The sequence below is a fragment of the Sminthopsis crassicaudata genome, chromosome 3 (assembly GCF_048593235.1).
Source record: "Sminthopsis crassicaudata isolate SCR6 chromosome 3, ASM4859323v1, whole genome shotgun sequence".
Classification (NCBI taxonomy): domain Eukaryota; kingdom Metazoa; phylum Chordata; class Mammalia; order Dasyuromorphia; family Dasyuridae; genus Sminthopsis; species Sminthopsis crassicaudata.
In genome coordinates this window covers 582,835,940-582,848,085 of record NC_133619.1, presented here as the reverse complement: position 1 = coordinate 582,848,085, position 12,146 = coordinate 582,835,940, and the positions used below count along the sequence as shown (strand labels likewise).

General features: G+C 34.3%; 1 protein-coding gene across 1 annotated transcript; it reads right to left on the bottom strand.

The window, feature by feature from the left end:
• Positions 1 to 372: 372 nt before the first annotated feature.
• On the bottom strand, positions 373 to 1,326 carry LOC141562470 (olfactory receptor 51G2-like). Its single transcript, XM_074302501.1, has one exon. The coding sequence runs from the start codon at positions 1,324 to 1,326 to the stop codon at positions 373 to 375; it is 954 nt and encodes a 317-aa protein (XP_074158602.1).
• Positions 1,327 to 12,146: the final 10,820 nt, after the last annotated feature.

Sequence of the window (12,146 nt, the reverse complement as noted above, 5' to 3'; positions counted from 1 at the left end):
TCCTTAAGTTTTACATTATACCTGGACAAAAGTAGAAAGGTTAATGCAACCCTAGCACACAGAACAATAAAGCAGGGAGAATGACCATCTCATCCTTCTTATCATTGAGTTGCACAGTCTAAAACTTTGATGGACCAACAAAATATCTTTAGTCATATCTCTCAACCATCCAGTAAATAGGTGACACTGACAAGATTACAGGATATGTATTCAGAAGATCTGGATTCCACTTCTCATGTTTATTCTCTGTGCAAATTCAGCCAAGTAATAACTTTCCTGGGCTAAAATTTCCTCATATCTTTAGAAGAATGATGCAATAATCAGATAATCTTGGCTTCAAGAAAACTTTTAAAAGGACACTATAAATGTTACCTAGGACCCTTTTGGTCCCTTTCTGTGAAACACTCTAATGATCCTATCCCGGATTTGTTTAGTCCTTATGACATAGACAATGGGGTTCATCACAGGAGGGATGAGGAAATGCATGTTAGCTATGAGCACATACACATGGGATGGAAGCTTTGGTCCAAATCTGTGCAGCATGGATAGGCAGATCATGGGAGTGAAAAAAAGAACCACAGCACAGAGATGGGAGATGCAAGTATTGAGAGCCTTGAGGCGCCTCCCATGAGATGCAATGCTTAAGACTGTCTTTAGGATAAGAACATAAGAGAGGAGAATGAGAAGAAAGTCAAGTCCCATGGTGGAAAGGACAACAAACAAGCCAAAGATACTGTTTATTCTGGTATTTGAGCAGGAGAGCCTGATGATGTCTGGATGTAGGCAATAAGAGTGAGAGAGCACATTGGAACGACAGAAGTGTAATCGTGTCAGCAATATGGGAAGGGGGACTTGCACTAAAACTGTTCGTATCAAAATGGCCAAGCCAATCTTCAATATTACTCCATTGGTAAGGATGGAGGTATAGTGCAAGGGTTTGGAAATGGCCACAACACGGTCAAAGGCCATAGCCAGAATCACAGCTGACTCAAAATCTTGGAAGGTATGGATGAAGAACATCTGGATGAAACAGGAAGCAAAGTTCATTTCACGGGCCTCCATCCAGAAGATCTTTAGCATAGTGGGGAATGTAGAGATAGACAAACCTAGGTCAGAGGCTGCCAACATTGCCAGAAAGAAATACATAGGAACATGGAGGCTCCTCTCAGTCCAGATTACCAACATGATGGTGATGTTGCCTGCTAGAGTCATTAGGAACATGGCACTAAAGGGAATAGAGAGCCATATATGCATCGCCTCTAGTCCAGGGATTCCTGTCACTAAGAAAGTAGAGAATGTGAAGTCTGAGCTATTGAGAAGAGGCATTATGTTCATTGTGTGTCACTAAATTCTGTTTATCTCTCCTAGAAAAAGGAACAAAAAGAATGTTTTTGACTCACAGATATTAGAATTTTGATGTAACAAAACTTAGCCTTAAGAAAGACTGCCAAATTAAATAAACAATTCAATAAAATAGGTACATATTAATCAACTACATGCTCAGAGTCACAGAAGCAGTAACTAACTATAAAAAGATCAGAAAATGAATTTTAACTCAGGTTTAACATCAAGTCCAGTGCTCTATCTGCTGTTATCTATCCACCTCATGGACTAGTTTACCAGTCATGGATTCAGGAAGACTGTCTTCCAAAGTTCAAATCTGCTTCAAACACAGTAGCGTTATGACTGTGGTCATATCACTTAACTTTGTAGGCCTCAATTTCTCTCTTTGTAAAATGAGCTGAAGAAGGAAATGGCAAATTATACCAGTAGTATCCCAAATTGAAGAAAATCTTAAATGGGATCATGAAGAGTCAGACATGACTTAAATGACTGAACAATAACAAATTGTGAGGAAACTATTCACAAAGCAAAATATAAATTATTATTATTATTATTAATTATTGATATTATTAATAGCCAATAAATTTATCTGGAATGTTACAATACTTCCTTAATTCACCTCCTATTTTTAGGAAGTCTCTTTTTCTATCTTTCCTGTAGAAAGTTGACAAAATAATCTTAAAGCCAATTTGCTAATATGTCACTGCTCTCCAAGAATCTTTGATGGCTTCCTAGAACCTTTAATATAACATATAAATTTCTCAGCTTTGTATTTCAAGCCCTTCAAAATCCATTTCTTATCTCCCTTTCCTTAATGATTTTATATCATTTTCCATAATACCCTCTAAATTCACTCAAAGTGGACTGCCAAGTGATCCTCAAATTTGACATGTTATATCCTACCTTTGTTATTGCTTACCCAGTTTTGCTCACTTTATTTATATCTTAGTACTTAATATAGTGCTTGGTACATAGGAAACCTTTCTTATTAAGTGATAATCAACTAACTAAAAGTCTGGATAGAATTATTTTTTTCATAATTGCTGTCTTGATATTAGAAACTTCCAAGAGATAACTCAGATGCCTAATTTTGCCTAATTCTCATGTTTTGCAGCTGTTGTCTTCTTTAAATTATGTTTAATTAAATGCCATTTACATATAATTATGAAAATATTATTTAAAATAAATACATAAATGACAAAAGAGAAAGATGAATAATATCTATATCTATATATTTGTACAAAGATACATACATACATTGGAGAATGTAAGTTTCTTGATAATAAGGGATTTTTTTCCCACTTTGCTGTAGGATCTATTGTTGTAACTTGTACATTTAGGATCTAAGAGTTCCAGATCTATCCATCACTTTCAGGGACTTGTTTAATTCTATCAGGAGAAATAACATTAAACAATAAGCACGCATGCATGCAAACATACCTACATATATAATGTACACATATAAACATACACACATAAAATATACATAAAATGCAAGATAATAATAGATGGAGTTAGGCACCAGCAGGGAGGAGGGGAATTAAATAAATACCTTATTTATTATTAAATTATTATTATGTTAAATACTGAGTTTTGAATTAAATTGGTCATCTTACAAGGTAGAAAAGTAAGAAAAGAACATATTTCATGTACACAATTGAAGCCTATTGAAGATCAAGATGGAATGTCCCATAAAAGAAATAATAAGGATAGTTCTTCTGGACCCCAAAGTGTATAGAACAATAAGTATATAGAGTAAGTAACAAGCCTGGATAGATAGGTTGGATCTTGATTGTGGTGGGCTTTAAATGTGAAATAAGTGATCTGAGAGATAATATAGGGGTACTGGAGCTTATCAGGTAGGAGAGTGTTATGGTAAGACCTGTGATGATTAGGTTAGTTCTATATGTCTCCAGAGAGTAAAACCAGCAGCATCTCCTTAGTGATCTTCAAACAGAGAGTAAACAAGCTCTTGTCAATTCTATTATGATAAAGATACCTTTTGTTCGTGGATTGAAATATGTGACCATAACAAACCCCAAATTCTATGATTCAAGATAATCATTTTGTCATCTCAATGGAGTATGAATTGAAAAAGAAAGAGATTTGTAGTGAGAAGAAAATTGGGAGGCTATCATGTTATGCTATGGAGTACCATATTATAAAATATTTGGCTTTTTAAGGCAAGTGATTATGTAGGGGAAAAAATTCTCCATTATAAGAAAGTAAACATGTCTGTATTCCTTTGTCTTATACTTTAAAAAGAACATAAAGTATAAATGGAAGGTAAACAAAACATAATTCATTTCAACAACATTTATAAAGCACTTTTAAAAGAATATGTCATAAGAGAAGAATGGTCAAACTTGGGAATGTATATTTCACTCAGAAAAGCTTGATATCTAACTCTAACTCTGAATTAGAATAAAATACCCAGGAGAAAAAATTTTGGACAATATGGTCCCAGAGTGAGTTCCTGAAGAATTCACTATAGTCCATCTGATACATAAATTGAAGAAATTGCTATACTTTAAGAAGCAATGGATAAGAGCAAATCAAAGAGACATACAAATATAGATAAACTGATGCAAAATTGAATAAAATAATAATACCTATGACTAATAGTAAAAATACAAGAACAACAAATAACAGATGCATAATTATATAAAATAATAAAGATTAATCTGCTCAAAGAAGCAGAATAATAAAGTACCAGCACACTGGAGACATAGAAAGCTGCTAGAGCACTCATGGTAAAAGAAAAATTTCCAGGGTCATAAAGTTTATATTTGTCAGAATTAAGAATTAGTCTTTCTGTCTAATAGGAAGTTAGTTCTTGATCAAGCCAACCTGACTCTAGTGATTTAAGTTGCTTTTAGTTGATTTTTTATGGCCCACAAAGAACTCTCAATTGAAATAAATATTTTATTTAAGAACAATGTTTTTTTATATTTGTATATGAACTACAATTTCCTAAAAGTTAATAATTTACAATTCAATTCTATATGTTCAACAAATTTATCCCTGTTTTTAGTGAAAGATGATTATGGGGGTTAGTTTTTTTATTCAATTTAACAATACATCATACTGAAAATATGATAGTATATAATTGCCAACCTCAGTAGCTTCAAAGTTCATGTTACTCCATGAAAGGAATTAAAGAAAGCACTTATCAATGGAATGGGGATTTGCAATATCATCAGCATGAATTGCTACCAATATTGCAACCAACATGGAACTCACAAAATTCTTCTATTTCCATCCTATATGCATATGCATCAACTTTTTTCCATACCTTAAATGCCCTTCTTCCTCACTGTACCTTGGAAGCTGTCACTCCTTTCAATACTCAGCTCAAATATCCTATTTTACATATGTTCTTGTCTGTTTCCAGTTATTTCAGCCCCTCCACATCCCAAAGTACTTTGTATTTACTTGTCTTTGCATCTTATGTATCTTTTCTATAGCTTTTAGAGCACATGAGGTCCTGGAATTCTTTCCTCCTTGTCTTTGTAGTTCCTTCATAAATTCTTAGGTCTGTAGTAGGTCAGATGTGCAGAGGCTTCCTGGGGGAACATTTATAATAGCTATTCCCCAAAAGGAAAGGGTAGGGGCAAATTGGAATTGTCTTCTATGTTGTACTAATCAACATGCTATTTAAGGCTATAGTTATACCTTTTGGATTAAATATACTTGCACAGACTGAGAAAAACAGACACAAACCTTTCAGTTGTCTCCAGTGGATCAGACTATGAGTCAGGGCAGGAAAATGTAACAATTTTAAAGCTGTTCAAGTCCCAAGAATCCTTAAGTTGGCTTCTTCCCCTGAGACTGAGAGATTTTCTACAGAGCCCTTATACATCCTTCAATTCTTCCCATCAATCATTCCTTACAAAATATGTGTAAAGATCTCTCTCTACCAATATTCTCCCCATTCATTTAATTCCATATTAAATTTCCCCAGTCCTGACACTGTGATGAAATTGAGACAAACAAAAAGATAAATGATTATCCAGGATCATACAACTAGTGTCTGAAGCTGGATTTTAACTCAAGTATTTTCTAACTTCAGGTCCAACATTCTATTCATTGCTTCTTCTTTAAAAAAAAATAATAATTAATTTAATTAATTTTTACAAAAATTATATGCATTAATAGTTGCAAAACCTTCTGTTTCAACTTTTCCCCTCCTTCCCCTAACCCCTTCCCCCAAATGGCAGGTGGATCAATGCATGTTAAATATGTTAAAGTATAAGTTACATACAATATATGTATATATGTTATTTTGCTGTACAAAAACAATCAGACTTTGAGACAATGTAAAATTAGCCTGTGAAGGAAATGTAGGCAGACAAAAATATAGGGATTGGGAATTCTATGCAGTGGTTCATAATCATATCCTAAAGTTCTTTCACTGATTGTAGCTGGTTCAATTCATTACTACTCTCTTGGAACTGATTTGGTTCATCTCATAGTTGGAGAGGGCCTCATCCATCAGAACTGATCATTATATAGTATTGTTGTTGAAGTATATAATGATCTCCTGGTCCTGCTCATTTCACTCAGCATCAGTTCATGTAAGTCTCTCTAGGCCTTTCTAAAATCATCCTGTTGGTCATTTCTTACAGAACAATAATATTCCATAATATTCATATACCACAATTTATTCAGCCATTCTCCAATTGATGGGCATCCACTCAGTTTCCAGTTTCTGGTCACTACAAAGAGGGCTGCCACAAACATTCTTGCAAATACAGTTCCTTTGACATTCTTTAAAATCTCTTTGGAATATAAGCCCAGTAGTAACACTGCTGGATCAAAGGCTATGCACAGTTTGTTAATTCTTTGAGTATAGTTCCAAATTGCTCTCCAGAATGGCTGGATGTATTCAGAATTCCACCAATGAGGTATCAGTGTCCCAATTTTCCCACATCCCCTCCAACATTCTGCATTATCTTTCCTTGTCATTATACCCAATCTGACAGGTGTGTAGTGGTATCTCAGAGTTGTCTTAATTTGCATTTCTCGATTAATAATGACTTGGAGCATCATTTCATATGGCTAGAAATAGTTTCAATTTCTGAGAATTGTCTGTGCATATCCTTTGACAATTTATCAATTGGAGAATGGCTTGATTTCTTAAAAATTATAGTCAATTCTCTATATATTTTGGAAATGAGGTCTTTATCAGAACCTTGACTTAAAATGTTTTCCCAGTTTATCAATTCCCTTCTAATCTTGTCTGAATTAGTTTTGTTTGTACAAAACCTTTTTAATTTGATATAATCAAATTTTTCTATTTGGTGATCAATAATGACCACTGGTTCTTCTTTGGTCATAAATTCCTTCCTTCTCCACAAGTCGTGGAGGTAAACTATCCTATGCTCTTCTAATTTATTTATAATCTCACTCTTTATGACTAGGTCATGAACCCATTTTCACCTGATCTTGGTGTATGGTGTTAAGTGTGGCTCAATGCCTAGCTTCTGCCATACTAATTTCCAATGTTCTCAGCAATTTTTGTCAAACAGTGAGTTCTTATCCCAAAAGCTGGGGTCTTTGGGTTTGTCAAACAGTAGATTATTGAAGTTATTGGCTGTTTTTTCCTTTGAACCTAACCCATTCCACCGAACAATTAGTCTATCTCTTAGCCAATACCAAATGGTTTTGGTAACCACTGCTTTATAATATAATTTTAGATCCAGTACAGCTAGGCCGCCTTCATTTGATTTTTTTTTCATTAATTCCCTTGAAATTATTGACCTTTTCTTTTTCCATATGAACTTTATTGTTATTTTTTCTAGGTTATTAAAATAGTTTTTTGGGTGTCTGATTGGTATAGCGTCAAATAAATAGATTAGTTTAGGGAGTATTGTCATATTTATTATATCTTCTCGACCAATCCAAGAGCATTTAATATTTTTCCAATTGGTTAGATCTGACTTTATTTGTATGGAAAGTGTTTTGTAGTTTTGCTCATATAATTCTGATTTCCCTTGGCAGGTAGATTGCTAAATATTTTATACTATCAGTAGTTACTTTAAATGGAATTTTTCTTTGTAGCTCTAACCGTTGGATTTTGTTAGTGATATATAAGAATGCTGATGATTTATGTGGGTTTATTTTGTATCCTGCAACTTTGCTAAAGGTGTGAATTATTTCTAACAGATTTTAGTAGAATCTCTGGGGTTCTCTAAGTATACCATCATATCATCTGCAAAGAGTGATAGTTTGGTTTCCTCATTACCTATTCTAATTCCTTTAATTTCTTTATCATCTCTTATTGCCAAAGCTAGCATTTCTAATACAATATTGAATAGTAATGGTGATAGTGGGCAACTTTATTTTACTCCTGATCTTATTGGGAATGGTTCCAGTTTATCCCCATTGCATATGATGCTTACTGAAGTTTTTAAATAGATGCTACTGATTATTTTAAGGAAAAGTCCATTTATTCTTATACTCTCAAGTGTTTTTAATAGGAATGTATGTTGGATTTTATCAAATGCTTTTTCTGCATCTATTGAGATGATCATATGCTTTTTGTTAATTTGGTTATTAATATGGTGAATTATACTAACAGTTTTCCTGATATTAAACTAGTCCTGCATTCCTGGTATAAATCCTACTTGATCATGGTGTATTATCCTGGGGATGATTTTCTGTAATCTTTTTGCTAATATCTTATTTAAGATTTTAGCATCAATATTAATTAGGGAGATTGGTCTAAAGTTTTCTTTCTCAGTTTTCAACCTACCTGGCTTAGGTATCAGTACCATGTTTGTGTCATAAAAGAAATTTGGTAGGACTCCTTCATTCCCTATTTTTTTCAAATAGTTTATATAACACTGGGGCTAATTGTTCTTTTGCTTGGTGTAGCTGGTTCAGTTCATTACTGCTCTATTGGGTTCATGTCATTGTTGAATATGTCCACATCCATCAGAATTGATCATATAGTTGTTGAAGTATACAACAATCTCCTGGTCATGCTCATTTCACTCAGCATTTGTTCATGTAAGTCTCTCCAGGCCTTTCTGAAATTATCCTGTTGGTCATTTCTTACAGAACAATAATATTTCATAATGAAATGGGACTATTTAAGCAATTTACTTCCTCCTCTGTTAATCTGGGAAGCCTATATTTTTGGAGGTAGTCATCTATTTCACTTAAGTTATCACATTTATTAGCATAAAGTTGGGCAAAGTAACTCCTTATTATTGCTCTAATTTCCTCTTCATTGGTGGAAAGATTCCCCCTTTTCATTTTTAAGACTAACAATTTGATTTTCCTCTTTCCTTTTTCTGATCAGATTTACCAAAGGTTTATCTATTTTATTGTTTTTTTCATAAAACCAATTCTTAGTTTTATTTATTAATTTGATAGTTTTTTTTTCTTTTTTACTTTCAATATTATTGATTTCTCCTTTTAATTTTAGAATTTCAAGATTAGTATTTGATTGGGGGTTTTTAATTTAGTCTTTTTCTAGCTTTTTAAGTTGCAAGCCCAATTCATTAATCTTCTCTTTCTCTATTTTATTCAAGTAAGCCTCAAAAGTTATAAAAATTCTCCTTATTACTGCTTTGGCTGCATCCTACAGATTTTGGTATGATGTCTCATCATTGTCATTATCTTGAGTGAAATTATTAATTGTGTCTATAATTTGTTGTTTCACCTAATCATTCTTTAAGATGAGATTATTTAGTTTCCAACTACTTTTTGTTCTATTTACCCATAACTTTTTGTTGAATGTAGTTTTTATTGCATTGTGATCTGAAAAGATAACATTTACCATTTATGCCTTCCTGAATTTAATTTTGAGGTCTTTTTGTCCTAATATATGGTCAATTTTTGTATAGGTTCCATGAAATGCTGAGAAGAAAGTATACTCTTTTCTATCACCATTCAGTTTTCTCCAAAGATCTATCATACCTAATTTTCCTAATATTCTATTTACCCCTTCAATTTCTTTCTTATTTGTTTTGAGGTTTGATTTATGTAATTCTAAGAGTGCAAAGTTGAGATTTCTCACTATTATAGTTTTGCTGTCTATTTCTTCTTGCAACTCTCTTAACTTCTTTAGGAAGTTAGATGCTATACGACTTGGTGCACATATGTTTAGCATTGGTATTGTTTCATTGTCTATGCTATCCATTATTTAGCATGATATAGTTTCTTTCTTTATCTATTTTAATTAGATCAATTTTTGCTTTTATTTGATCTGAGATAAGGATGGCTACCCCTGTTTTTTTTTTTTTACTTCACCTGAAGCATAATAGATTCTGCTCCAGCCTTTTACCTTTACTCTGTATATATCTCCCTGCTTTAAATGTGTTTCCTGTAAACAGCATATTGTAGGGTTCTGACTTTTGATCCAGTCTGCTATCCACCTCAGCTTTATGGGAGAGTTCATCCCATTCACATTTACAGTTAAAATTATTGATTCTGTATTTCCTGCCATCATATTATCCCCAGGTTATTTTTTTTTCCCCTTGGCCCACCTGAACTCCTTCCCCAGTATTAAACTTATGGGCCCCACTTGTGCCACACATACCTTGCTCTTTAGGATCTCTCCCTTCTCCCTTTAAATCCCCTCCACTTTCTTGTATCCTTCCCTTATTATTCTTTTCCTTTTCTCTTTTCCTCTCCCCTTTTTAATGAGGTGAGAGAGAATTCTCTGTAAAACAAATATACCAATTATTTTCTCTTTGAGCCAATTCTGATGAGAGTAAGATTCACATAATGTTCCTCCCCCTCTATATATTCCCTCAGATATGATAGGTTTTCTTTGCCTCTTCGTGGGATGTAGTTTCCCTCTTTTTATCTCCCCTTTTCCCTTGTTCTGACACTATCCTCTTTTATGCTTCTTCTTCCCTTTTTTATGTTATATCAGTAAAATCAAATTATACATGTGGTCTTTATGTATATAGACAACAAAAATAAAGTTCTCAAGAGTGCCTTTTACCTTTTTCTGCTTCTCTTGAGTCCTCTGATTGGAGATCATTTTTTTTTCTTTAAATCTGCTTTTTTCCTTAGAAACAAATTGAATTCATCTGTTTCATTAAATGTCCATTTTCTCCCATGGAAGAAAATGCTCAGCTTAGCTGTATAGTTTATTCTTGGTTGCATTGCAAGTTCTTTTGCCTTTCAGAATATGAAATTCTAGGCCCTTCGATCCTTTAAAATGGAGGCAGCCAGATCTTGAGTGACCCTTATTGTGGCACCTCGGTATTTGAATTGTTTTTTTTTCTGTTTTTTCTAATATTTTTCCTTAGTCTTATAGTTCTGAAATTTGCCCACAATATTCCATGGAATTTGTTTTCTTTTTAGGGTCTTTTTCAGAAGGTATTCTATGAATTCTTTCAATGCCTGTTTTACCTTCTGGTTCTATTACCTCTGGGCAGTTCTCTTTGATGATTTCCTGAAAAATAGTATCTAGGCTCTTTTTCTCATCATAATTTTCGGGAAGTTCAATAATCCTCAGATTATCTCTCCTAGATTGATTTTCCAAGTCTGTTGTTCTTCCAAGTAGATGTTTAATGTTTCTTTCTATTTTTTCATTTTTTTGGTTCTGCTTGACTAATTCTTGGTGTCTCAACGAATCATTAATTTCTATTTGTTCAGTTCTGATTTTTAATGAGTTATTTTCTTCATTAGCTTTTTTTTTATATGTCTAATTGAGTTTTTAAATGAGTTGTTTTGCTCTATGGAATTTATTTTTTCCATTTCACTATTTTTTTAATGACATTTTCTTTTTCTAATTCATAAATTCTACTTTCCTGGGAATTTTTTACCTTTTCCAATTCACAAATTCTGTTTCCTGCACTTTCTGGGAGTTTTTTAACCTTTTCCAATTCACATTTCAGGAAGTTGTTACTCTTGTGTAGCTTCTATTTCCTTTTCCCATTTTTTTTTCTAGCTCTTTTTTAAGGTTTTTAAAATCTCTTCTAGGAGAGCCTTTTTCAACAGTTTTCTGGAGACTGTCTGTTATAGGTCTCCTCAGGGTCAAAAACCTGTTCTCTTTCTATATAGAAGCTATTGATAGTCTTTTTCATTTTTTTACTCATTTTTAAAAGCCTGTAGGGTCTACCTTCTGGGCCAGGAGGTTACCAGCTTCCTCTGCAGAACAGGTATAAGTGTATGAAAGGCCTGCCAACCGGCTACAAAAAGTGGCCAGGCACGGGAATACTCTGGGAAATAGTTCCCCAATGGAAGTGACTCAGGCCTGCAGGGGCTGAACTGTGGAGGTGCCCTGGGAAGAACCCCACTGTGCAGATTAATAACTGCCCTGTGGCAAGAGGCTGAGCAGTAAAAGTGTCACTATCCCAAGCCAAAACCCTCTGTGGGGCTGTGGGTATTAGCAGTTGCCCAGTGAATAGTCCCCAAAGGCATAGGAAGTGGCTCTGCCCAGGGAAGCACAGTCATGCTGTGGAAGTTCTATTGCCCTAGGCTGAGCCCCCCAATGTGAAGATTAGAGGCTGCCCCGGGCTGCATCCCCCTACCTTGTAGATTTGCAACTGTCGTGACCCTGCTCAGAATGCAGCTGCTGTGCTGGTCTATGCTTAGTCACTTTCCAGTTTGGGGTGGGTACAGCCATATCTTGTTAGATTCTGGCATTTTTAGAGTACCCTGGACTTCTAGCTCTAATCTCTCTGCTGGTTCACTGCTTTACAATCAAGGCAAAGCAGCCTATGGCAGAATTATTTCCACTACTTTTCTAGTCACAGAGGCTACCCCTGTCCCTGGGCCACTCAAGATGCCAGTCTTTCCTATCTCCCTTCCTAGGCCGGCCTGTTCCCACCCCT